The following is a 27,237-nucleotide window of genomic DNA, read 5'->3' on the forward strand; positions in this document are numbered from 1 at the left end:
AAGGGCAAGTTATATATATATATGTATTTTAACTGAGGAAAATAATATTCCTTTGAGGGTTCTGTTTGGTACACCCCATGCAAGCATTTTCCCAGAAATACAGCTGGAACAGCAACAATGCAATTCATTTTTCTTGCTGTGACTAAAACAATGACATCTAAATCCACACACCAAGGCTGAAGGTCAACTGATTGTGGAGACATAGCAGTTCTTGTTTGCAATGGATTGTGAATAACTTTGAGAAATGGAATAATATTGCTGTGAGTTGTCATGCCTGCCTACAGGCAGTTTTTTTAACTCAATATTTTCTTCTGCTTTGGATGTTTAATAGAACAAAATTTGTATTCCCACTCTTTTGCAAGGCAAAGAAATCCTCTTTTTTAAAAAATTAATTCACTTAGGAGACACAACCTTGACCTGTCTTAGTATTTAATCACTTGCAAAAGGCATTTTGGTGGAAATGAGAAATCCCAGACCCAAGGGTCAGGGCCAAAAGCAGAGGAAATTGTGCGTTCAGGTTCAGCCTCCGTCCTGCAGGCAGTGCTGAAATGTCACATGTGGAATTCCATGTGGTGCTTCCAAATAACAGCTCCTTCCTGAGCTTGCTGGGAGAACATCTTACCACAGAGAAATCCAGCCGGGCCTTTGGGCTGTTGTTTCTCTCCACATCTGCTCGCAGACAGCGCTCCCATCATCCCCGGAATGGTCTTTCTTTCAGAGGGTGACTAACAGCTGCTTAGCAAGGCACAGGGTGGATTCAGCCTTGAGATCACTGAGGGAAAGAGGCACCGAGCGCTTTTGCTGGTGCTTTGGAGGCTCAAGGCCCTTTTGTTTAAAGAGCTCTCAAGATGAAAGCATGAGCAATTCATTCCTGCGCTCTAGCTGGGGCTATGAGGAGAAGATGACGGTCCACGAGTGCATGACGTGCTTTTGGAGACAAAAGCCACCAGACTTTTGGCCTTGTGCTGCCTCATGAATCCCTGATGATTAATTCAATGATTGCCTCTTACCCACTCAATGAGCTTCTATTCATAGCACAGTTCTTTCAGGAAATATTTTTCCCCCGAGTTTTGGAAAAAAGTATTGAAAAGTTGTGAGCTCCCTCACTCAGGAAATGATCACCAGCACTTTGTGCCTTGCTCAAGGTGCCAGACTTCTGTGATTAGTTTGATTTTCCCTTCATTTCAGTTCTGGGATTATCCATTATGTGCTTCACCAGGAAGTGCTGTTGGATATGAGCCACCTGGTCTCGTGGAAATGTCCCCATTCAAGGCAGGTGGGTTGGAATGAGTTGATCTTTGGCATTCCTTCCAATTCTAACCATTCTGTGATTCTGTAAAAGCCCCTGGTGGTAGGGATGACATGCTGTCCTCAGCAGTCCAGCCCTGCCAGCAGTAGTGGTGGTTTTGCTGCTAACTTGGATTTACTTACTTTGCTAGAAGCTTCTCTATGCTGACTCCCACAGAAAATGGAGAGGAGCACATTCCTTCCCTTTTGCAGCCACATTTTAACCAACTGGAAGACAATTATCACATCTGTGTTTTGTGCCTCCCCTGGAAATACTTCCTTAGTCCATAGACAGAAAAAAGTTGAAGGCCACTGCTCTGCACTAACCAATAATAAGCAAAGCCCTCATTCTCTGTGAAATCATTCCTGTTTTCTGGGCTTTCTTCTGAGTCTCAGCCTCTCTTTCCCAGCTGCAGTTTGCCATCCCCTTCCCCAGGGTTGAGTGCAGCCTCCTTTCTGCCTTCTGGCTTGATTTGCTTTTTTCTGCACTTCTGCACTGTTCACAAAAAAGCAGTTCTGGCTTGCCTGATGCCAGTCTCCCCACAGTCCTGGGAACTGAGGCATAATCCTGCATCCCCTAGTGAAGCCATGGCATGTCTCCAGTGCCACACTCATTATGGAGCTCGGGCAATGGGCCTACTCATGCTGCCAAGCACAATTTCATGCCTGGCCAAACATAAACTATGCCTGGTCAAATGCCTTGGGACTTAGATGCTCACCTTTAATCTGCCATTCACTCTTTCTGCCTCATTTAGAAAGAGCTACAATCTCTGTGCAGCTTGCAGGAAAGCCTTACACTGACAATTCAAGACTTTCAGGTAGTATGAAGATGGCAGAAATACTACAACAGTCTTTTTTTCCAGAGTTTTCTCTGCCTTACATATTCTTTTCTGGGAAAATGTATTCTAATGATGTATGAAGTTACAAATACAAATTGAGAGTACTACACTGGAAAAGTTAGAGGCTATTTGCAGTGCTCTGTGTGATAGGGATGAAGGCAGGCAGGCAAAGTTCATGTGCTCAGTGTCCTCAAGCTGGGACTAGAGAATGTTTTAGTAGTTTTTTAAAAGTTAATCCACTTTTTCTACTCATTAATGTACATCAGCCTTCACCTTTTCCCAGTACTGTCTTTTTACTGTAACAGTGATAGCAAATAGTTTAAGTCAATGCTCCAGCAACCTGACTGCTCTCTTGCTCAGGTTTTATGGGAGAGGTGGGTCAATCCCAGTAGTAATTTCATGGTGTCTTTAGCAATATTACATAAAATTGTCCTCAAGGAATGGAAATGCACAGTGATTCTGAGCAGAGCATTCCTGTATCTGCCCAGTACCAAAGAACCAAAATGACTGGCTTTGAGGCAGCAAATCCAACCAAAACAAGATTTCATGGAGAAAGATGCAAAATACAGAAGATAAATGTTTGCTAAACACCAGTGCTTGGGAGAAGAATGATATATAACTACTAAAGCAGTGAAGCCTAAAACTAATATAACTTTACTTTTCAGTCATCCCTGAGATAATAATGCCCTGGCACCTCTTGTCATCCCAGCTGTGTATGCTGGGGTGGTGTCAGGCCATATCAACCATATCAAGTGGATGCAATACATCATTCCTCTTCTTACTGATCATCCTTAATATTTTAAACCAACTGAGAGATAATTTCTGAAAGATACCACATGACAGGGAGCTAAATGTTATAGTGCCACTGCACTAAAAGGCTCTTTTCAGGAATATTTTGACTGATTGATTATGATCTCCAGCTGAGGGACAGCCTCCTGGGAAATGTCTTGGTACTACTCTTCCTTTCTTGCTTCAAGTGAGTCTCTTTTCCATGTTTTCCTTCCAGGAAAGAACAACTTCACAGAGCAAAATTGGTGAAATGGTGGCACCCGATGGCTGGTCTCAGATCGTAGATGCCAGCTCATGCACCCTGACTGCTGTCACTGACCTTTGCTTTTCGCCCCAAACCAGAAACAAACAGTATTGTGAAATATCAGGGACCTCTGAAACAAAAAAAACATCTTTCACCACCCACACAATGCTGTCAGCTGTACCAGATCTGTCTCCCTCCCCCTCCCCACAGATGCAACATTCACTCCTGAGAAGCTAAGTCTGGAGAGAGTTTGGCTTTTTCATTTAGTTTGATGCTTTTGAGACAGCATTATTCACCAGAGATGCATCTGCACATTATAGCTTGGGCCATTTGGGGTAAAAGTGAGAAGTGTGTCCTGGAGGGAATGTAACTCTGTGCTGGAATAGGAATGGGGATCATGGTGTTTTTCTTCACAGAGAAACAACAATCAGAAGGAATTAACGGGGTAATAATTGAGCTTCTTGGCACTTTCCTACAAGAGCCACATATTCCACATTTAAAAGCCCTGGGAGACCTTTCTTCTTTTTTTGGGATGTGAAATATGGCTGTAATGAACACCTGGTCTTCCACAGAAGACAGCTGGACAGCAGCAGCTCGTTTTGGAAAGCACATCCCTTCCTTTTTCCTTGCTCAGCTGGCTCCAGGGTGTGCTCTGCAGCCCAGACCGAGCATCCTCCTGCCCAGAGGCACCCTTGCTCCTCACCTACCCTGGAGCCCCCTCTCCACTTGCACAGCTGTTGGGGCAGGGCTGAACCATGGCCTTGCCATAATGGGGTTAACCTTAAACTGGTTTGCTCAAGAGCAAGCAGCCAGAGAGAGCAGCAGCTCCCAGAGGAAGCTGGCTGTGCGCCTGCCACTCACTCACAGGATGCCAGGTTGCAGGATCTGAGTGTCCCAGGAGAAGCTGTGACAAAAGGCAGACCATTGTGCCCAGCTTTCCTCCATGACTTCAGGGGAGCTGAAGCAAGTTTGCTTTTATTAGAAAACGGAAACCAAGTGCCTTATCTAAACCCAGGGACAGGCAGCTGGGGCCCAAGGAAAGGCAGTTGCTGGGGCCTGAGGAAAGGCAGTAAAATAATGAGATTGAAAACCTCAGTATACATTTAAATAATGCACTTGGGAAAATGCCACAGCTGCCTTGTGTGAGGTGCTTGGATGAGAGATGTATGTGCGGTAGAGGGAAATTTCTTATGCACAAAATCTCTTGCTGAGGCTTTAGTGCCTCAAATCCTGCACTCCAGGAGTGCAGTTTTAGAAGTCTCAGACCTAGCTGGCAAAAGTTGAAATCCTCTTTGTATCTCTCCCACTCAGTCAATCCTTCTAACAATAAATGTGAGTCTCTCAGCACTGATGCCCTTCTCTGCTGCTGGGAGGGGGAATGTAGATCACAGGCCCATGGGGGTGGGGGGGGGCAGTGTAATCACAGAGCTCCCTGCTTGCACCATGTCCCCAGGACAAGGGAGGGGAGCTCCGAAGTGTTCATGTGTTCTGCACACCTAATGGGAGACTCAGATGATATTTTACTTCTCCTTCTCCATAGCAAATACAGGGAGTCACCAAGCTGAGGGTTTGTGGGAATTGTTATGAGTTGTATTTAAAAATGATGCAGTGTAGAAATTCTGCCCAGGATTTCCTGCTTCAGGCTCTCAATTTATACCTGATATTTCAAAGCCATCTTTAGAAAAACACCTTATCTTGACTGTGGAGGTAACAAGTCTTCCTTAGAAAAATTTTCATATGATGATTGTGAATTAAAGGTGCACTCTGTGCTTCTTTATCCATCAGAACTTTTCCCTTGGCCTGTCACCTGCTGCTCACCCAGGCTGAAATTTATTCTGGTGCAACCCAAAGCTAAGGAAACAAGAGAGACTCACTGCTGATGCCATAAGCTCCACTGCCAGAAAAAGTAGTGTTCAAGGCTATGCCATGTCCAAATTTATCATTTTAGTAGGTCATAAACACATCTCTGTAAAGTTTAGATTAAATACTGTGGAGGGCAACTTAAAGGATAAATTGAATTAAATAAAATCGGATTTCTACAGCTTTAGGCTGCTGAATGCTTCTTTCAGTCTCCCCTGAAGATGCTGGATATAATGCTTTGGATCCTTCTTGGAGTTAACCCTGTGGTGATCCATGCCAATCAATGGGATGATGCTGGTTTACACCAGATGAGGATCTCATCTGTACCACTGTCTGTCCACTTCACATTTGGTTTCGTACCGCAGTCAGACTGTAACAGATTTCTTAAAATGCATTTAAACACACAAGAAAATGGACTAGAGCATGGTGGCACTTCCCCCAAGTCAAGGAGAACTTGGACCTCCCTGCACATGGCATATCCAATCCAGACGCGTCTGTACACGTGGAGATGTGATGGCATGAACATCTTCAGTCCAACAGGAGTTTTGCAAGGCAGTCCTTGACTGAGGAAAATCTGCTGAAAGGCCAGAGGGGCCATGGGGGCCACCCTTGAGGGGAGAGCGTTCCATGTGCTGCATGTCCTGGCCATGGGGTTTGGTTACCCAGTGTTTTCCTCCCCAAGCAGGTTGTGGTTTCTGGCCTCAGGTCACAACGTCATGACCTTGTGTCATGCCAGCTCATCCAGTTGGTTTGTGGGGGAGGAATTAAAACTTTGGTTTTATCCACATCCCTGCCCAAGCTCTGCGCTTGGTCGCTCATGGGCACTAATTATGAGGGAGGCTCTTGCTCTGCTGCTGTATAATTATGCAGAGCACAGTCCAAGCCTTAATATGGAGCTGAGGCCTTAATATAGCTCTGAGTGAATTGCTTTTGGTTTTCTGCTGTTCTTTGAAAATATATTTAATCTTGTACCAAACAGTGGAGCAGCCTCCTAGCAATATAATCCATATAGAACGTGAGGTGGACACCATGCCTGGGCTGGAGCTGCTGCCCAAGAACTCTTACAGGAGGTTGGTGTCTTGGTGCATTTGTTGTCTTTGGGTTCTGAATTTGGGGTAGCAAGTTCAGGAAACTACTTCTTTCTCCACAGCAGTCAAAAATTTGGGTTTGCAGAGGAGCAAGGTGGGCTAGCAGATTTTGGATCATGTGTAGAGGCAATGTAGGAAGAGGTAGGATGCTGACTTTGGTCCTGTGTTAGAAGCAGCTGCAGATTACTGGAACATCAATTTCAGCGAAGAGTGTGCCGCCCTTCCCTCCATCGGAGCTCTCCTGTGCATGGCGCACTTGCTGAAAGATCGCTGCTCTGCTGGCGCGCCCCAGCCCCCGGAGCGCCAGGATGGCCAGGACATGCTCCTTCCTGCAGAAACCAAAGAAGACCTGGCTCAGATCTGGCCAGCAAAACCAGCCCAGAGGTGAGCAACCAACAGCTGTGCTGGAGAAAGAGCAAGGCTATAGCAAAGTGCCAGGGTCTGATCCCTCACCACACTGGAGGAGCCACCAGGATGGGAGTCTGCAGCCTCTGGAGGTGCCAAACCAGAGAGCAGCAGCTCCTGCCACACCACACTGCTGGGACAGCCCCCTGCTGCTGGTGCTGCAGGGAATTTCCTCCTCTCTGTCCACACCCGTGCTGCCCTTTGCATGTTTTCCAGAAAGGCTGTGGACCTTTTGTGTAATGATTATTTTCAGATGAGTAATGGAAGTGCTAATATTTAGGAAGCACTAATATTTAGGAAGCTGATAGGCACTAATTAGATTAAAGCTGGAAAGCCAACTTGAAAACATACTCTGTTCCAGTAATCTCAGTGTATACAAATTCAGCAACATCTCTGAAAGCTTAGGGGAAAAATTAACAGGGACCTGAACAGGAAACAATGCAGGTCCAGCAGGTTCCACCTCGTTTTCCGAACTTCATTGTTAAAATAATGTTACTCAATAATGGAAAAACAGAAATTAAATAAACCAAGGGGACAAGCCTTAAAACCTGGGTTGGGTCTGAGGCTAATGATGAAAAAGTACCACAAATCACAGCCTTGTAAATGGCTTTTCTGACTGGAAAATGGTTTTCAAATGACCATCATTGATGACTAGCCATCATTTACCTACCCCATCCTTCCCAGAACAGGCACTGCCTCTTTTTCAGCTTAGTCTGGCCACTGGGATTAAACCCTTACTGGGGTTTATTTATTTGTTTGGTTTTGTTTGGTTTTTTTTGTTTGTAGTTTTTTTTTTTTTTTTTTGTAAGATAGGTATGTTCACCTAGGAAATTATTCAGGAACAATTGTTTCTTTGCATGTCCATGTCTTGAATTCCCCCACACAGATAAGCCTGCAGAATATCTGAACCACCCAAGTTAAATCTAGTTATGAAAAATTTTGAGCCTCAGTTTTGGGGAGAGGTGAATATATTTAATGTGATCTTTTTTCTCAGTGTTTGAGGGTCTACTTCAGAATTCCAGCAATTAGTTATATCTTACAGATTATTTTGATTGCATAAATGTCATTCAGTGCTGAAACTTTTTGTGTTCTTTGGAGTTTTTTTTTCTGAAATTACTCTCATGAAATGGAATTTATTGCAATCTGTACTACTGATATTCATTCTCAGTGGTTGAAAGAAGAGCTATAGAAGAGAAGGTAACTTCTGATTTGCAGCTGCTGAGCCATGCACAGAGCTAGTCACTTTCTTTACTTTTCCAGGAGTTTTAAATTTTCCAGATGCAGCCTTGGAACAGAAAATGGAAAGTACAAAAGAATTTGTAATTTATTCCAAAATTCAATGTCTGTGTTGAGGCCGTTTCAGAAATTGCAGCTGAACTGCGTCAATGGCTGCCACACTTTGAGCTCTGGGCCTGGGAACAGGGGACAAGCTATTTGCTCCAACTCTGGAGCCTGCAAATTGGCAAACAGGGCTGATACTGGTGATGCAGTGGAAAGCAAACTGGAGTTTCACTGTGAAATAAAGTTCACTTAGAGCAATAAAGTGGAATTCAGTGATAGAATGTATGGGAATGGTTCAAAACTGTGTCAGGGGAGCTCTAGAGTTGACATTATGAAGCATTTTTTAATGAGGTGCTGGAGCAGACTTCCTGGAGAGGTAGTTGATGTCCCAGACCTGTTAGTGGTCAAGAGGCATTTGGATAATTTACATTAAGAGGCCTTCAATAATTTACATTAACTTTTGGTCAGGCCTGAAGTGATCAGGAAGTTGGACTGGATTATCACTGTAAGTCCCTTCCTAATAGCCTGAAATAGTCCTGTTCTATTCCATTCCTTTCTAAAATGAAAATGCTTTGAAGGTAATTTGTGTACATTATATGATACAGCACACAGGGGGAAAAAAGAAAAAGTATGCAGCCATAAAGAGAGAAAAATAAGTTGAGATTCCCACTGTTGCTGGCATCCTGATCCCTAATGTGTGGCCACCAACAAAGAGAAGCTGAAGAGCTCGGCCAGGCACAGGAAGAGCTGGTGCTGTTTGGGATGGAGCCAACAGTTCTGGCATCTGCCACTTCATGTACCTGATATCTGGATAGTCCCGGCACAGCTCCTTGACATATGCCTTCATCTTGTCTTTTTTCTTCTCCCCAATGATATTGGCAATGTGATCTATGACAGGGAGGAGCCAGTCAGCGTCAGAGCCCTGTGGACAAAGAATCACATGGGGACATCAGGGACAGCAGCACCAGCTAAATGCCTTTTTCCCTGCGGGGAGGGCACGGCAGTGGGATGTACTGGAGTGAGCCAGGACTGGTGCAAGCAGGGCAGACTGCCTCAGGCAGGCAGCAGGGTGCTGGGTGGCAATGGCAAGGCACCCCTGGGAGCTCTGTCAGGCCTGACCCTGCACTTCCCGATGCCCATGAGCACCCAAGCAAGCCAGACCCTGAGCAGGGCATTGTGGCTGTGGTCCAGCATAGTAGCAGATGCCAGAGACTTCACCTCCTGCTGCCTGATAGTTTCATGTGCCTAATTTCTGAGATGGGATTTATTGCCCTGGATGCCTGACTTTCCACAAATTCCAATTAATTCGACTTTGTCTTCCCTGAAAATCCCAGACTTTTGCTGTGAGAGACGGAAATGTTAAAGGTTAATGACTCAACCAACTGCAGTCATTGTTTTTGACCAACAGACCCCTAAACTACAACAATCAAGTCTTGTTGCTGGATCTACAGGTGGTGATATCTTTCCTCTCTGCTATCTGCTTTTATCCTTTCTTCCTTTTCCTTATCTATTTTCTTAAGTGATATTTTTTACTTTTATATTGTTGTATTACTATAGGTAACAACCAAAATGGCTATGTACCTCCTTTCCATTGTAATCAAATTGTTTTAAAATAAGCCAGCCCTATATATACACACACACACATACACACATCCATCCATCTATCTATCTATCTATCTATCTAATCTATATATCTCACAGCAGTCATTCAGTGTTGTGCCACTCTAACCTGGCCCAAGGAATTTATTAACAGGAACCTGTTACCCCACCTTCAGGGTTGGGTTGTAATAGTTGTCCAGTCACAAAACACTCAGACTGCCACCACTTTCTCCCCACACCCTGCTGTACACAGACTGTGTACCCAGATGGAACTTCTCATGGGACTCAACTCCATGAGCAGTATCCAGGGCAGGGATCCTTTGGTGACAAAGTGCATCCCATGGCCTGAGGGAACAGGCCCAGGAAGAAGCTGCCACAGGATGAGTGTGATCCTACAGCACATGAACCACCCTATGCAAAGCTCCCTGGGAACACATTAAAACACCAAGTGCTGCCATCAGAGAGCTGCTGGCTGAACATGCACAAGCTTCCAATGCAGAGAGGCTGCCAGGCTGGAAACCCACACCATGAACCTGCACTAACCACCCTGCTCACTCTCTTTTCAGCACTTCTGTATTTCTTGAGGATTGTCCTCCTCAAGAGCCTGCTGCCTGGTCTCTGTGAAGCCAAGTGGGAAAATTGCACCTCTGGGAGTGGGGCAGCCAGAGAATGCCAGGAGATAACTCCCATACCTGATCAATGAGTGCACTGTGAATGATTGCAGCTTCCAGGCTCATCTTTCTGCTCACTTGCTGACGTGTCTCCCTGTTCATTTTCCATCTGGGTTTGATGATCTGTGTGACATATTCCTTCACCACATATTTATGAACTTCATGTAGAAGCTCCTGTTTAAAAAGAAGAAAACTTCATGGGGTTTTTTGTCCATTCAAGGCCAAGGCAATGAGAGAGGGCAGGGAAAGCCCCCAGGTGTTTGGCAGCACCTGAGGGCATAGAGGAGGTACCGCAAGGCAGCACAGCATCAGCACACACTCACTCACTCATATCTGCAGCCCCCACAGTTATAAAGAGCGACCACTGTTGCAGAGGAGTCTGCAGGTCTTACCACAACCTGAAAATGATGGTGTGGCCCCTCAGCATTCCTGTGCCCAGGTGTAGGACTGGCTGCCTACCTGTCCCAGGGGCTCCCTCATGTGCTGCAGGTGTTCGGAGAACTGTGAGACTGCCAGTGCCAGAGAGTCCGGCCTTTCCATCGCCAAAATCCAGTTCTTGGTCAGGATTTTCTTAAGGAGTGGCTGAAAAAGGACCAACTCACTGATGGCACAGGTATATTCAGAGTAGCTGATGGTGCCCTAGCTGAAGGCACCCAGCTATACACCTGATCTCAGGCTTGAACTGAAAGGACAGAACACTCCCTCTGCATGAAGACACATGAGGAGCAGGCTGGGGCTGGGTTTCTCTCTCCACCCCAGGGAATTCACACCCATGTCTCCCCTTCCTCTCCCAGTGCAGAGAGGAGAAGCATCACGCCCTGAGCAGGAGATGTTTTGGCATTAAAGGCTTATTTGGGATACCTCATTTCCTTGCTCTGTGCCACCTTCTGATCCACCAACTCTATTTCTTTAGGTAAATAAATTTGTTTCTCTAATGTATTGGGGAAGAAAGAGATTAGAATGTTAATCACAAGCAACTCAGGCATGACTAGAACAGGCTGTGGTGGGCAACCATGTACACCAGTGTTACATGGAAACAAAAATTCACTTGGTAGTGAATCTCTTGGAAATTAGCCCAGTAATCCATCACCTCTACAGCCTTCTCCATAAGGAAATGAAGATCTTTGTGTTCACAGCTTTTCCAGTAGGCTGTCTGTACTTCTGCAGACCTGCATGAAGTCTTGCTGGGATTTTCCTTCTCTTTCAGAGCTCTTTGCTCTGATGTGGTGGTGGGGGGAATGGCAGCTGGGAGCATCTCCAGCTTTATGCCTCATGGTTAGGGATGACATGTGTTACCCATCTGTCCTGGGTACAAGGCACTCTGACCAAGTGTCCTTAACAGGTTATTTTCTTTTGTTGGGTCCCTAGAGCTAATGTACCTTCGTATAGAAACAGCAATATCTGCTAAAGACTTCTGGCACCTGGAAGACCCTTCCCTAAAGGTCAAATGCAAAATAACCTTCCTCTGGCATGTCCCCTTTTCTCTTCCTTGCTCTCATGATCTCTGTCTTTAGACTCCTGGCAATCTCTTTCCCAATTATCTCCCCCCTTGCTGTGCTCCCAGCCTGCTGGAGAGCTGTTTAGAAATGCTTTGACTCGGCCTCTCTCAGTTCTCACGCCATTTCAGCTCTCTTGCTCAATACCTTGGCTCAGGGCCTTTCCTCATCTGATGCTTAGGCTCCAAGACAAAATCTGCAGTCACTGGAAAGTCCCCTTGGCCAGGAGGGCTTGGCTTAGGTTGGAGAAATTCCATGACTGTCCTGGTTTCTGGAAGTTATGTTTGGGGATTTAGAAAGTGAATTAGGATAAGTGAAAAGGGGTGGGACCAAAGGCTTGATTTCCCCTATCTTTTCTATAATACCAGTTGGAGCTAGCAGACCCCAACTGGCTGAGAGCAGAAAGGCTCATCTACAGTACCTGAGAAGTACAAACTTCATTGCAGCACATTGCCTTTTAGACCTCTTAACACAAGTCAAATTTTATCAGAGTTTTATCAGAGTTTGATACAAGACCTTTAGCCTCCTCATTCTGGAACAATCAGTCTTTTGTCACCATGGGAACAGCCTGGAAAAACGACCCCTACCAGAATGAATTCTGTCCTATCTGAAGTGGTTTCTGACAGACTGTGATGGCAGGTCTATGAATCAGTAAGTCAAAGTTCTGAAAAATCCAAATGATTTCATAGAAGGAAAAGTGTCCCACTGGTGGTGTTCAGCTGGCCTCTCCAGAGCTTCACTTCAGATAAAATTTTCCCCACTGCTTTGCCTGAGAGACTGGAAGCTGCTAAATATCCTTTTCTTTTGATTGCTATTAATAGCTTGAAAAATGTATCATTGCTCATAGCAAAAAATTCCCAGGATGCTGCAAGTGTTGCTTTTTAAGGGGGATTTCCACAGGTGTTAAATGCATTTTGGAGGGACCATAATTTCATGTGCTGCAAAATGAGATTTAGTTGGTGAGACAAGGGAAGAGCAATGACCCTCACCTACTGCACATAACCCTTATAATGAGGAAATAATGTGGCCAAGATCCTCTTACCTGTGTTTTTGTTCTTAATTTTGTTAAAAAAATATTTGTGAAGTTCCTTGTCAGAGCTGCCAAAATCTTCTGCAGTTCCTCAGTATTGACTGTAAACGCTGTTTCCAGCCCTGACCTACAGAGAGACAGAGATTGCCAATGAGTTAATGTTAAAATGTAAACTATTACATGGCCCTAAGCATGTTATCTGGATTGGCATGTTGGACATTATTTTTAAATAAACTTGTGTTTCTACTACTTCCTCTTGGAAACACTTTCTGAGTCAAAGTAATGGCTCTTTTTGCACAATACTGTACACTGAAAATGAATAATAGATGAGTAACTGTAGTTAAAAAACCCCTCAGACTTCCTCATCAGGTGGGACAGTGCAGCCATGCAGAGTAGTTGCATAGGCCAGTTGCTCTTTCACTTGAGCAACATCTCTGCAAATTTATTTCCAGGTACCTGGGAGAGAACTGAGGGTTTTTTTGTGGGGGAAAAGTAAATAATAAAGCCAGAGAAGGGAAAGCTGCTGATCCTGTGTCCCTCAGAGCCTGTCTGATTCACTCCACACAATGTCTATCAGCAGCAGCTGGGATGGTAACTACGGGGATGGAAGCCTGTGGAATTTCCTAAGGACAGTGCATACTTCTGCAATGTTTCACCTTATGAGAAAGAAAACTTCTGAGAGGGTAATGAAATTCCCAATGTGTGTGTGTGTGCTTTAGGGGCATTGTGACCTGGATTTCTTCTCGCTTTCCATCCCTGTCCCACTGCTCAGTGGGACATGCTCAGTGTTGGTGAGGAGGGGAACTGAGGCAGCACCACCACAAAAAAAAGCATCACCAGTGATGCCTGAGCATCCCTGGATGTGCCACATCCACTGCTGTAAACACAGAGAACAGCAGGTTCCTGTCACTGCCCAGATTTGTATGTCTGAGGCTGCCCCGGCATGACTATAAGGCACCCAACACCATCCCTGTCATCCCAGGCTGGAGCTCAGGACTGTCACTCCGGCTGAACACCTGAAGTCTGGGTTCAGCATCCAAAAAAAATCGTGCTGTTAGGACACCTGCCTCTGCCCCACAACTCATCACCCCAGGCTGATGAATGTTTAACTTTGACTCAGGAATAAACCCATCACCCAAACACTTCCAGCTCCCTGCCTGGGGCTGGCGTCGCCATTCACCCCCTCTCCATTGCCCAGCAGGGAAGGGGCAGCAAATTCCCGCAGGGGCAGCAGGAGGCAGGGAAAGCCGTTTCCTCGGCGAGGTGAGCATTGCTGGAGAGACCGTGCCATCTAGAGACTCCCTGGCGGTAGTGCTCGCTGCGGCTGGAGCCGTCGGCTCCTGCGAGACACAGCACGAAATCCCCTCCATCCCGTGAATAATAGTTGGCATATGCATCCCTGCCGGAACGGTGCAGCAGTAGGGGCTGGAAATCACACCCCAATCTTTCTGGTGGCCAGAGCCCACGCACTAATCCTGTGGTGTTTTGCCGGGTTGACAAATAAAAGCACCACATCTGCATAGCAGGTATGTTCCCAGTTGCTGATGAATCCCTGGACCTCAGCACGGGGCTGATGGACCAGACCCTGGGACGTGCACTCACTGGCACCATCCTACTTATGGGGTGAGTGGTAGATTTTGACAGCTTGAGGATACCTGTTCATCAGAAGCACTTTCCAACCTGTAGCTTGAAGTAACTAATTCATGCAAAGCCCTGGAACTTCCAGATGCCAGCAGCAATGGCAGGCATTTATTTTTCGGTTGAGTGCTTTCATGGAGTTTCCTCCAGCCCAGTGCCAGAGGCAGCCTTGAGGCCATGTTTCTGAGTTTATTCTGCTAACCTCCAGAACAAAAAAAAAAAAAAAAAAAAAAAAAAAAAAAAAAAAAAAAAAAAAAAGTCCCCTGAGGATGGAAAAGATATTCTGAAAATGAGTTCAAAACTCTCATACAAGTACTGCATCCATCCATATTTCTGTCTCTTCACCCTTGTGGCTTTTATTTGCATCCCTTGGGGGAAATCCTCACTTGAGATTAGAAGGGCTGGAGGCTGAGCACCCACCGGGGCACCTCAAGGAGAATTTGGTCTTTCCTTTCTAGATCCTGCCACCCCCAGACCCCAGAAACACTGCAGTTTGTCTCGGGGGGAGCAGACTTACACCAGGTCATGGAAGCTGTTGATGTAGGCAACAAGATAGGGCACAAAGATGGGGCTGTCCTGGACAGTGCTCCACGCCATGAACTCCTGCTCAAACCTGTAGGAAAATACACCCAGGTAACACTAACGGTGGGGCACTGAGGATGCCTCATCTTCTGTGTACATGGTGGTGTCAGGAAACACCCATGGCTGGCCCAACCTGTCCCCTCTGTATGCAGACAAGTTTTTTCCAGCTGTCATAACAAGTGTGTGCAGTGGAGGGAATAGATGGCAGATAATTTTGGGTTTAGGGTGCACTCACCTGAGCAGATACACAGCACTTTTGGAGAGATGCAAGGGATGTTGGGAGGCCAAATCTCTGACTTTTGCTCATGCTGAGGGATTAATTGCAAGTGTGGTACACAGGCTTATAAATCTGAGCTTTCATTTTACTGTCTTTTGGGGCAATATATTATGTGCCTTTTGAGAACACATGGCTGATTTTATAAGAGAAAATATAGGAATAGGGCAGCACATGTACCTTCCCTCCCCTCCAACACCTCAGTGTGGTTGTTAGGTAGTTGTTTTTAGTGTAGCACCAATTTCATGGAGTTGACAGCTGTTTCACAGCCACATCCACGCTGAAGGGAGGAGGCTGTGTGCTCAGGCAGGCTTTGCCTGCTAGTCCCATTCTTTGTCAGGGTAAAGGAACCTGCTTGAGCTGGCACCAGCCACTTGCATCTCAGGATTGTTTAAGAAAAAGCTTAAGTTTCAGCGTTCCCTTAATGTGAGAGCCCTGGCTGCTCCAGCTTGCATTTTACACAGTTTTGGGGTTTTTTATAAACAATTAAAAAAGAAAGAAAAAAATTAAGAAAAAAAATTTAAAAGAGAACAAAGAAAAAGGAAAAGAAGAACAAAGAAAAAAGAAAAAACATTATTTCAGCAATTTCCTTTGGACACTGGGTAAATTTTAAGGGACTCAGGAGGCAGCCCAGCTGTGTGTTTTGCCAGGGTATAGCAGAGAGCGTCTCATCAGCCATTTTTTATGCCCATAGCCATGGGATGCCAGAGCAAACCACTCAGCAGGACTTATCCCAGGATACCTAAATGATGTCTTGGGCTCAGGCTTTTGGTCTGAGGGATCCATAAATACTGCTTGCTCATGACTGAACTGCAATTGACCAGTATCCAATGTCAAAAGTCCTGGGTGAATGGGATCACTGCAGTTTCCAGATAGCAACTACTTCCCAGACCTCTGACATTAGATATTTGAATTCACAGAGTCCTATCTGGGTCTCTTTATGACTCTCTCCAAGTTGTTTTGCAGCTTGCTATTTACTGGGCTCATTGTGATCTCTAATTCTCCCACGAGCAGCCTTGTGCCTGCTCAGTGCCAGTGTCTGGTCCACTGCCTGGACCTTTCCTCTGTTCTTTTTACCAGTGTGGGACTCATTTAGAAAGAAAGTGTTGCCCAGAGCAGTGATGACCTTGGTATGAATTCAAGGAGCTCTGCCATGCACAACTCAAGCATTTTTGTTTCCAGGCTTCTGCTGATAGCTCCAGACACCTTCACGTGCTGCCCGATGATCTAGAAAAGGGAATGAAGAAACTCCAGTGAGTGGGACAAGCACTGGTGGAACATCCTTCACAAGGATCTCATGCAGCTGTGGCTGGAAAGAACGGCTCACCTAGCAAAGGGGCAAACAGCCAACGTGTTGCCAGGAGGTTTTCACTAATCTCTGAAAGTTTTAAAATTTATAATGCAGAATGGGCCAAGAAGCACCAAATGATTTGTGATGTAATTATTCACCCCTAATGGCCTCATGCCCTTCTGCTGTCTGAGTGTGAATTAGAGGCAGTGTTGGCTGGAGTTCTGGGGTGTCCTGGTGTCATCCATCTCTTTTGGGGGAATTGCTGGAATTTCCCCAACCCAAAGCCCAAGGGGAGCTGAGCTGTCCCCGTGTATGACCCCATGATAAGGGTGACTATAAGCCCCATCCCTGAGGGCCCACACAAGCCCCCTTCTCAGGAGTGATACCAGGGCAGCACAGAGGGTCAGGCATCACCCTGAACTCTTGTTTGCACTGGAACTCCTCCCAGATTGCCGTTCCCACAACCTCAGCTGCACTTCTGGACTGAGGTGTGTTGCAGTCCTACTCTGGTACTTCCCATGGCTTCCTATCCATCTGCTAAATCAATTCAGACCTGCCTTCCCTGTGATCATATAATGTGTCATATTCCTCTATGGAAAAAAAAAAGTCACATCAGCAGGCAAAACTCTTTGATTTTCTTTCTTTCTTTCTCTCTCCCTTTCTTTTTTCTGTTAGTATTATTTAATTAAGTGACTCAACCAATTGAGTGATGAGAATTAATCCAAACCCCTCCTGCCTTTATTACCCTGTAGTCCCTAAAGCTAGTAGGAGCTTTTGTTTTTCATACTGTTTAAATTGGAGTGGCTGTCACTGCCTACAGCCTTTCCCCAGCTTCCACAGCCCTGGGACAAAGTTGCTCTTTAAGCCAAAGGTTTTTTCAAAGAAATCTTTTCTTTCCACCTATTTTCCAATTCTCTTTCTTCTTCTGAATCAAAGAGGTTTCAGGACTTTAAAATCAGTTGCCTATTATGTTGCTGACACAATTGACAGCAGGTTTAATTTGCAGCTAGAAGGCAAGCGGGAGAGCTAAAAGTTGTAATAAACGGCATTTTCTGCTCTAATGTATTCTGCCAGTGTGTGACTGACATAAATTATCACAGGAGGCGGTACCTCTACCCCAGAAGGAAACGATCCAGTTTCCCTGGAGCCATAGAGACCCCCCCACTTTCCCCCAGCTAATTAAATACCGTTTGAATATCAAGAGAGAGTGAGGCGTGGTAGAGGTTTTCCTTCTCTTCTAAATGAACTTCCTTCTCCCACTTCTCCGTGACCTCTAGGCTCAGGATGTTTCCAAAATAACTTTTGATTTTCCCCTAAATGTTAAACATAGGAAGGAAACATGCAGCTCAGGATAATGAAGCAAACACAAGCGCAGCAGCTCGCTGCTTTTTGCTCCATCAGCAGGTGGGTGTGGCCAGCACGCACGGCATGGAGAGGGGAGCAGAGTCACAGGCCTTGCTCCAGACCTCAAGAGAAATCAGGAGCTGTGCTCTGTGTGTGCAAGGTACTCCCAAATCAAAGGAGAGTCGTTTTCCTGGCAGGGAAACAGTGGGTCAGCTGTTTGTTTCATTGCAAAGTCCTCCAGCACATGGCATGCACCAGGTCAGGATTAAAGATCAAACCAGTCCTTTCCAAGGTACAGCCACTCAGGTAAGCAGCAGCACTGCTCAGTCCTGGCTGGCAAATCAGTCTTGTTGCTGGTGAAACAAAGTGATCTTTCACCAGCATGATGGAGCAATACTGATTTTATTCAGCTGGGTACCTTGAGCTCACCTTGAGCTGTGCCCTGATTCAGAAATGATTTGCAAGAAAATATCTGAGCCCAGCAAAGAGGCAGGGAAGTCTTACACAGGGTGCCAGACAAGGACTGCAGAAAGACAACAGGGAACCGGCTTCATCAGCGGACACAAACCATGAGTGTGTCCTCTGGTGGGGATGCCCATAGTCTGCCAATAGCACACCTCAGCTGGGCTGGAGGAGATCCCACACAGGGACAGGAGCTGCTAAAATGCCTTTGCCCCTGCCTTTGCAATGTGTACAATCTGCTGAAGCCCAGTGATGACCTTTCAGTAAGTGTCTGCCATACTGAGTGGGTCTGGTACAGTCCTGTTGGCTCTGCTTGGGTCCCCAAGGTGGTATTCAGGAATTTTTTGCTTTAGAGTACAGGCTACTCTGTGTGGGGCCAGTAGGACTCAGCACATGGTGGAGCTGGAAACCACAATGTAGTCATCCAAGACCTCTGTCTGGGAGGCTGGGGCTCCTGTACTTTCCCGTAGGGACATGTGGGGACTAAGTCAAAACTCTCACCTTTGCAGAAGCAATGTAGTCGTTTTTCAGTTTATCCCAATCAGCTGGTGTTAACAGCAAGGACAGATTTTCTGTCTTAACCTCTGGTTTGAGCTCAGGATGACCCAGAAAGAGTTCACTGGAAAGAATCAAATGAAAAAATTATAATGCCTCAGAGTGTGAATAAACTGATGGAATATTCATGCAGCATGAGCTACATAATTACTAAGCCATGAGAAATATACTTAAAGCTTAAATTGTGCTGCTTGTTTTCAAGGTTTAACAAGAAAATCTTTCCTTTCTATTCAAAATCCTAATTATTCAAACCCAAAATGATCTAAGGTTTCAGCCCACTTCAGAAATCATGAGACTTCTGAGTTGTTTGGACATGAAAAGTGCTATGAGAATTTACTTTTTAAAATAAACAATGTGAAGCTGATTCATTCGACTAGAAGCTTGCAAAATGCCTTTCAGGGTAATTCCTGTAGTAGCGTGTTCCTTTGGAGTTAGCCCATCTCCCTGCCTCCTCTGCAGTGTCATATCACAGCTGATGTCAGCCTGGGATTTGTCTCTGTGCATTATCCTGATCCAGGGGAGGTGGCAGAGCAGGACCTGGAAGGCACTCCCATGCCTGGGACACGAGCCATGTTCCCCTGCAGATGGAAGTGGTGGGTGGATGTGCAGCTACTGAGTCTGACTCCAAAGAGGGCTCAGCTGACACGAGACTTTGCTGCTCACTTTCCTCTGGACTGACATGTAATCAGGCCAGCTGATTAGCACAGAAGCAGGGGAAGGGAGGGAGTGCCTGTGTTCCTCTCTCTGGGACAGGAAAAAATCTTATTAGCCCGTACAATTAAATGTGCTACTCCTGCAACTGCCACAGACTGTGGAGGCACCGCATCTTGCAGGGCAGTGAAGGTGGAAAAGAGAAAGAAGAAAATATCCATGCCTTTGATGAAGGTGGGGCCTAAGTTTTGAGCTGTCATCTTGTTAATCAAGGAACACAGCTGCAATGTCCTGCACACAGTATGGACATTTGCTCAGCCACTAAAAAGGGTTCCCATTGTCACACCAGCACTGCACCCACAGTTAGGTTCCGATACAAGTGAGGACTGTAATGTACAAGGTCAGGCTGCTGCAGAGTGGCTGCTCAGCATTAGATAAGTTCAGCCTGCTGGTAGTGTCCTGGAGTCAATGCTTCGATGGTCATGGTTCAGATTTCCCAGAGAGAAACATCTCTACACGTGGAGCATTGCACAACCCAGCTGCTGCCAGAGCCTGCTGCTCATTCCAAAGGAGAACACAGATTTAAATATGGACTCTCCACCACTGAAAGGACAAATGTGTATTCAAGGGGCTTATTTCCACCTCTTTCTTTTTATTTTTTTCATTTGTTTGAATTGTAACATCAATAATGAGTTTGGGTCAGTCAATCTATTCCTTTTTGATTATTTATTCCAAGAGACAAGTTTTTTTGAATGGGAAAATCAAATAGAAACGGCCCAGAACAGCCAGGTGATTGCAAGCAGTGCCCAAAACAACTGCAAACTCTCAATAAACCCTTTCACAGCAATTTAGAGAAATGTGGCAGGGGCACTTTTCTTTGGTACAGAACCTGGCTGCTGAAGCTCGTTTCTTTCCTTGCTCTCCTGCAATGCCGGGGTGAGGCCATGTAGGAATTTCCCTTCAGATGAGATCTGCAGGGATTTGTGATGCTGAGGGGGTTACATACATCATTATGGTCACCACACTCTAGGTGGGGTTTTAAGAGCAGCTGGGTTAAGTTCACAGAAGAAACCTCTTGAGGGCTGTTCAAAACAAAGACCACCTGCAATGGAAATGTTTCTTACCCAAAAGCTACTCCAGGCTAGGGATGTTCTGGGCAACAGTGTGCTGCTGCTTGCCCTGTTCTATCACTGCCTCCTTTCTGACCATTTTGACCCACTGTTCGGCTCAATGCTGATACTCCTGCCTTCACTCCTTCCTTGTTTTATTTGAGGGCTGCCAATGGGTTTGTGTTTCTCCCTTCCTTGAACATCTGGTTCAGGCCGTACCTGGAGGCCAGCTACCAGGACGGACACAATTTTGCTTTGACAGAACTGTTTCCACATGCTTATTTTCCAAGCCCCTGAACTGCAAGGAGCCATGTCTTAAACCTCTCTTATTCAACCAACAGACACCTCTGAGACAGAACCTTTGTTTTCATGTGTCTAATTACCCTCGATGATGTCTTGACTCCTCTTTTCAAGGACTCTGACCTAATGCATGGGGATTAACGTGGCCCATTTCCAAAGGCATCACAATTTTAATTAAACAGGAAGAAGATCTCCCCCACAGGCCCCTTCCTATGCCTGGAAAAGTCACTGAACAGCTGTTGGATCTTGCAAAACATATGCAGAAAGGAGCAGGTTTATCAGAGCAGGTTTATCAAATGCAGGGAGGAGCTTCCTGGCATGTAGGAGCAGCAAGTGGGAGAGGGAGGGGAAAATGGGGTGATGTAGATCTGTAAAAAGCAGCAAGTGCTTTATCCACAGACCTTTGTCCCCACCTATTAAGAGATTTGCTATCTGGCTCCACTGTAGTCACTGCATCTCGCTTGCTTGCTTGGAAAACTGAGAATGGCTTGGTGCTTTTGGAGTACCCCACAGCCCCATGGCTCCCTGGTGGAGGCAGAGGCATTGTGGCAAGCACAGCAGCTCACCTCTGGTAGGTGTTGGCCACCCAGTCAAGCAAGGTGTAGAGCTCGTGGAAGTCCAGTGGTCCCTGGGAGAGTTCTTGCAAATGTGAGGCAATGGCATTGTGAAAAGCTTCCACATATGTGTCACACACCTGGTACTCCTCTGGATAGCATTTTTTTACTGATGACTTGATTTTCAGTAAATCTTCCCTCAGGTGTTCCTGGAGGAAATGTAAGTGGAGATCAAGCCAAGAAGTTGCTTCTTCCCTTGATGCCATGGGTGCTTTCAGGACTCTTTTTCTTGCACTCTCATTGACAGCTTCCCTCCATTGCTCCCTCCACTTTCTGGGCCTCCCAAGCAAATCTGACCCAGGACGAGCAGCATTGTCTGTGCTGGAATGAGCTGCTTCTTCAAGGGCAATTAAAGTCACTATGGAGGTCAGCATGGTATGCTGTAAAGTGGGATCCTCCAGTGTTTCCTCCACTATGGACTTGATTGCATTTGTGATGGAGTTGTAAAGCAAATCCACATCCTTGGATTTCCGTACAAGCTCCTGGGGGTTATCGCTGTATTTCTCAGAATCCCGTTCAGAGATAGTCTCATCTTCCATTAACTTGATACTTGCAAATGCTTCCAAAAGTTGTCTTTTCTGAATAAGTTCATTGATTTCCATTACTGCAGAAACAGGGGGAAGGGGTTGGGACAAAACAGGCATTAGGCTATTGACAGGTTGGTAACAGGACAAGATACCTGACAGGGAGGCTTGCAGGGGGCAGTTCAGCATAGTCAGGTCCCAGCAGTGCCTCTGAGACTGCCCCTGGGCCTCCCTGATCTCTCCAGCTCCTGTTTGACACAGGAGAGGAAAACAGTGGGAAAGCAATTGCTGCAAATTGAGCCACATCCCTGAACAGCTGGTTACAGGGACAGGAAATATCAAAAAAACTGCTGATAACTCTGCAGGAAGGCCTCAAGCAATGGCTGGTGAGGCTGCACAGAGGGACACTGAAGGTTCAGGCTGCGTAAAACCCTGCCTCTCTGGCTCTGCCCCTCTGCTGGTGTGGAGATGAGGTGGAACTGGCAGCAGGAATGGTTCAGGATATACCTTACCAGCAGGATTTCTTTTAGCATGGGTGTCCTTGTTTCCCTGCTGTGCTCAGCACAGCTCTGCTGCTGTGTTGGCCATGGTGGTGTAGCCCAGCTCAGGCATTCTGGCTGAAAGGGCATTTCAGTGTGCTGCCCAAGAGGGCAGGGAGGGTGCCCAGGGTTCTGGCAGAGGCAGTGGGAGGGAGCACAACAGGACAGACCCCTTTCGGTGTCCTGAACTCTTGGGTCAGATCTCTCTCTTGATGTTTATGTCTGTCCCAGCCTACCCACAAGCATGTCCTCAGAGATACCAGGGATACCAGAGAGAGCCTCCTGTCTGTAAGCCCACAGTCAGGTGCCGAGCACAGCCTCACACCAGTGATGTTTTTTTTCCAAGTCCTGAGCACTGCTGTCCCTCAGTGGTTTGGGGAGGTGTGGGCATTGTAGGGGCATCTATACCTGTGGATTTGTGGTGCTCCTGGTACTCAAGTCTTACATGGGTTTCTCCACCTCCTTTGCTTTTGGCACCCACTGCCTGAATGGGCTGGTGTTGGCTGGGGGGAAGTCAGCCAATACTGCTCCTCCCAAAGTGGCGAGTCTACTGAGTTTCCTATTTGTTTTGCAGAGTCTTGCACATGCAAGAACCACTGCCCATTTGCCAGTAAGCTAAGAAGTATTTGCCATGTGCTGAGGAGATCCAAGAGCACTGTTAGCTTTTGAGAGACTCCAGGAAGCTCTCAACCTCTCCATCTCCCTAACAGATGCTTTCAACAGGAGATCCCACTCTGACACTGGGCAAAAGAAAAATACTAAAGAGAAGGGAAAGGGTATCCCTTAGGCATGTGTGGCCACTGCTTCTGGGACATACACATACAAAATGATAGAGAAAAATTGGAGAGCACTCAAAGGACTGGTTCATAGCACATAATTTCTGCCCTTAGGCTTGTCTGCACCTGGGTTTTATGCCACATGTACCAAGTAATCTTTGTAGCATAAGAGTATCTGCATGAAGACAGAAATATGCCAAATAACCAAACGATTGATGCATCACAGAACACATAGATCTTTGAGTGCCTATATGGTGCTACAGTTGCTTCTGCACTCAGAAAGGAGGGAAGTTCTACCAATTAACTTAGTCTCTTCTAGATAAATTAATATAAAACCTGTGTTTACACAAATGCTTGCAGTGAGAGACTAGAGAAATACATTCTGTTCTGTTTATCAAAGTGAGAAAACACCATTTAATCACCATCTAGGATAATTATTCAGGGAGGTGATGTTGGGTGCTAAATGGATCCTTAATTCAGCAATGCAAGATCAGCCAGCTGGTGGTTGAAGGAAAACAATTGAAAGGCAATTAACTATTATGCAGCTTAATAGTGCACGTGGTGGAATCTCCATCACTTGCCATATTATCTCAGGATGGGATGTGTTTCTGACAGAGCTGCTCTAGTCCAGGCCAAACACAAGCTATTGGGCAGAGAATGGGCCTTACTCGTGCAATTTCTCAGCTTGTTTATTTCAGGAGATCAGAAAGCTTGTGATAACATTTTCTGCCACTCCTCATCTCTGACCCTTGGAGATCAGACTAGCAAAGTTTATGAGATGGGCTCAGATCTAGCTTACCAAGCTCACAATGTATCAATGTAAAGCAGTAAATCACTTCCCAGCACAGTAGAGCATTACAGCAGTGAGGCAGTGTCAGCCCATGTGTCTGATCCCTGTGGCACCCTATGCAGTACACCAAGAATTTCTTTCTAGAAATTTAGGCTGAGGAAAGGCCAAGTCATGTTTCACCTCAGTCTATCTCCAGGTGAATGCATTGTAGCACCTCTGCCTTGAGAAGGTGGAGGACAGCAGTGCTCAAACCATTAGCAAAGTCATTGCAGTCTGCTCACACCTGGGGGAAGGTGAGAGCTGTACTAAAGGGAATTGTTATAATTTGTCTGAGACCTATCTATAAAATTCTGACAAAAGACATGAGGGTAACCAGCCTGAGGAAGATAAAAATCAAATACTTGTAACACTGCTGTTGTGAAGACAGGTGGAAAGTCAATGCAAGAGAGCAAGGCAGTCTCTAAGATTAGGAACCAAAGTGGATAGGTTGGCTGCTGATGTGGCTAAACTAACAGAGAGGAGGCCACAGAGCAGCATGTTCAGTGACAGAGCCTTGCCTGGGCTGGGCCAGGTAACACCCAACAAGTCCATGCAAGGGGTGCCCAGTTCTTTAGCACCTCTGTTGGGCCCAAGCCTTGCACACTGTAAATTAATGTTACATTTATCCTACCAGGAACAAGGGGCTGGTGGTTTTGTGTCTTACCTGAAAGAGGTTTTGCTTCAATGGGCTCACATATTTCAGCAGCCTTCTCCACGCTATTACAGATAGTGGGTTTGTTCTCCTCACAGCTCCTGAGTGTTTGCAGAAGTCTTTTTGCATTCCAAGTGCCAGTATCTTCCTTCCCTCTCTCTTTTTTCAGATTTCGTTTTGATTTCCGGATGCTTAACATTGTTTTAATACCTCTTTCAAAGAACCCACTGTCCCTGCTTTGCACATCTGAGCTGCTCAGTTCAGAAGTGACCTCCATCTTTTCTTTCCCTGGACTGTTCAGTGGAGAGGCTGGTTCTGAGGTCACACTCCTTGTGATTAACTCCATATTTCTATTTATCTGGTCTTTCAACAGGAGGTTTACCAAACAGGTTGATGGCAATCACTGAAATGCATAAAACAGCAGAATTAGAGATGTCCTTAACAGGGTATTAATGTGTCTCCAAAGTCAGTCCTGGACTGAAAATCTGAACCCTTCCTTTCCTGTGCCTAAATTCAAGGATAGAGCAAGATGTTGCAGCCTGTAGCTGCTGAAACAATCTCTCTACCCACAGACAGCAGATGCTGGCCTGCATCTGGTGCTCTGGAAAGCTTCACTTAACTCCATAAAACAGGCAAGTGGCAACTATTTCTCCAGCACCAAGGAATCATGAGATATCAGAGATGTTGAAACCTGTGTAAACATACCATTTCAGTGGGTAACCAGATATGGTTTTACTTTTCATTCTTCTAAGTAGATTTCCAGCCATGCAGGAATAATAATCTTCCTGAATCTCACTGGGTTGTTTCCACTTTCTGATGTGAATATGGCATCTTTGGGTTTTGTTGCTACTTCTGCCCTGCTCAAACCCTGAGCTGCTGCTGCTGCTGCTGGAGGTGGGCCAGGGGTGAGTGGTTCCCAGCAGGTGGCTGAGCTCTGCTCTAGCCCCTTCCACCAAAGCCACAGCTGTCTCTGCACTCTGAATCATCATGGTTATGGCACAGGAGGCAGTACAAGGCAGGAAGGGTTCACATCATTCATCCTGCCTCAGACCACTGCATTCCAGTATGCCAAGGATGGGTATCTCCAGGCTCAAACAAACTCTGCACAAGCTGCAGGGGATGCTGCAGGAGATTTCAGATTTTGGCAGAAGTGCTGCTGGGCTGCAGTCACAGCCTCTGCACTTGCTCAGCTCCTGCCCTGCTACAGACAAACTCCCCTCTGCCCACCCTGAGGGCTGCCCAGGTGTTTGGGAAGAGGGAGGAGAGAGGTTTTGCCTTCCCTTCCTTGCAAAGGGCTCCCATCAGACCACCAGCTGATACAGCCCATTCACAGAGCTATCATACATTGCAGTGCCCTGAGGATGGAAAATGCCACATTTCTCAGGAGCAGGTTCAAGGCAGCTGAGTGAACAGTTCAAATTATTAGAAACAGCTATTCCTTGAGGTGACACAGGAACTGCCTGTCTTGGGCCTGGCTAGCCCACAGAAGCCAGGGATTGAAAAATAATTGCAGTCAATAGACATGTTGGGACTCTGGAAATAGATCTCATCCTTCCTCAGTCAGAGTTTAGCTCCCTTGTGCATGGTTATTTCACAGGCTGTGAAGTGCAGGGATGACATCTTCCAATGGGTTTGCTGAGCTGCTCAGACCCTGCCTCACACACTCTCACGGGAGGGAGTATTTAACCATTCACTGCCTTGCTCAGGAGCTCACCCACAGCCCAGACACGGGGTGGGAGGGAGAGGAGGGCTCCCCACTGCCCAGAGATTTCAGTGAAAGGAGGCTGAGATCTCAGCTCAGACTCTGCATGGGAGTTCTGCAGACAGAGCAGAGCGGCAGCAATGGTCAAATGACCGACATGGTGGAGAGAGCCAGGGGACAAGGAATAAAAGGTGTGAGCCCATGAGGAAGGAAAGGAATACATACCCCAGTACTGACAGAAGTGATCCCCTCCACAGCAAGCTGGGATAGCACAAGTGTGATCCACGGAAGCTGAGAGCAGCTCTGTGCCGCAGGAAATGCAGTGCAGATGCAGTGGTGGTGAGCAGCTCTGCAGGACAGAGCTCTGGGCCAGCTCATTCACCTCAGCTGAGTAGGGCACCATCCCTCACCATGTGCTGGCTGAGGGGCTCCCTCTGGGAATGGTGCTGCTCTTCATCCTCCTTTTCCCTCTGAAAAAGGCTGTTAAAAGTGGAAAAAAAGGCCTGTCTGCTCCTGCCCAAGAGCTCCAGCACCTTCACTTGTTTGATCTCTGGAAAAGACTCAGCACTGTTTCACTTTCACTACGTCTCAGCATTTAAAAGGAGAGGTGGGGGAAAAAAAATCCAGGTTAATTATTACCCTACAAGTGGAGATGGGACCTCGAACCAGAAGTACTATGGTGGGGTGAGCTGCTGCCTTGAGATGACCTGGGGCAATGAAGGGAAGGAGGATTTCAGGATGAAGTTCTGTCCTGATGGGCTGAAGCCCCACATTAATTGGGTAGGGGGGTTCAAAAGCAGCCCCAG

The 27,237-nt window shown here is 46.3% G+C and overlaps 1 protein-coding gene across 2 annotated transcripts; it reads right to left on the reverse strand.

Annotated features, from left to right (window-relative positions):
* Nucleotides 1-412: 412 nt before the first annotated feature.
* EXOC3L4 (exocyst complex component 3 like 4) lies at nucleotides 413-26,894 on the reverse strand. Of its 2 annotated transcripts, XM_053945460.1 has the most exons (12): nucleotides 26,657-26,894; nucleotides 24,742-25,132; nucleotides 21,362-22,013; nucleotides 18,682-18,799; nucleotides 17,562-17,687; nucleotides 16,210-16,310; nucleotides 14,745-14,840; nucleotides 12,602-12,716; nucleotides 10,523-10,645; nucleotides 10,085-10,237; nucleotides 8,594-8,715; nucleotides 413-6,436 (listed from the first exon to the last, which is right to left on the reverse strand). In XM_053945460.1, the coding sequence occupies exons 2-12, from the start codon at nucleotides 25,073-25,075 to the stop codon at nucleotides 6,274-6,276; spliced, it is 2,103 nt and encodes a 700-aa protein (XP_053801435.1). In that variant the 5' UTR covers nucleotides 25,076-25,132; nucleotides 26,657-26,894; the 3' UTR covers nucleotides 413-6,273. The 2 variants fall into 2 exon arrangements, with proteins under 2 accessions (XP_053801435.1, XP_053801436.1); XM_053945461.1 differs by lacking the exon at nucleotides 10,523-10,645.
* Between the last annotated feature and the right edge of the window lie 343 nt (nucleotides 26,895-27,237).

The sequence above is a fragment of the Vidua chalybeata genome, chromosome 6 (genome assembly GCF_026979565.1).
Source record: "Vidua chalybeata isolate OUT-0048 chromosome 6, bVidCha1 merged haplotype, whole genome shotgun sequence".
Lineage (NCBI taxonomy): Eukaryota > Metazoa > Chordata > Aves > Passeriformes > Viduidae > Vidua > Vidua chalybeata.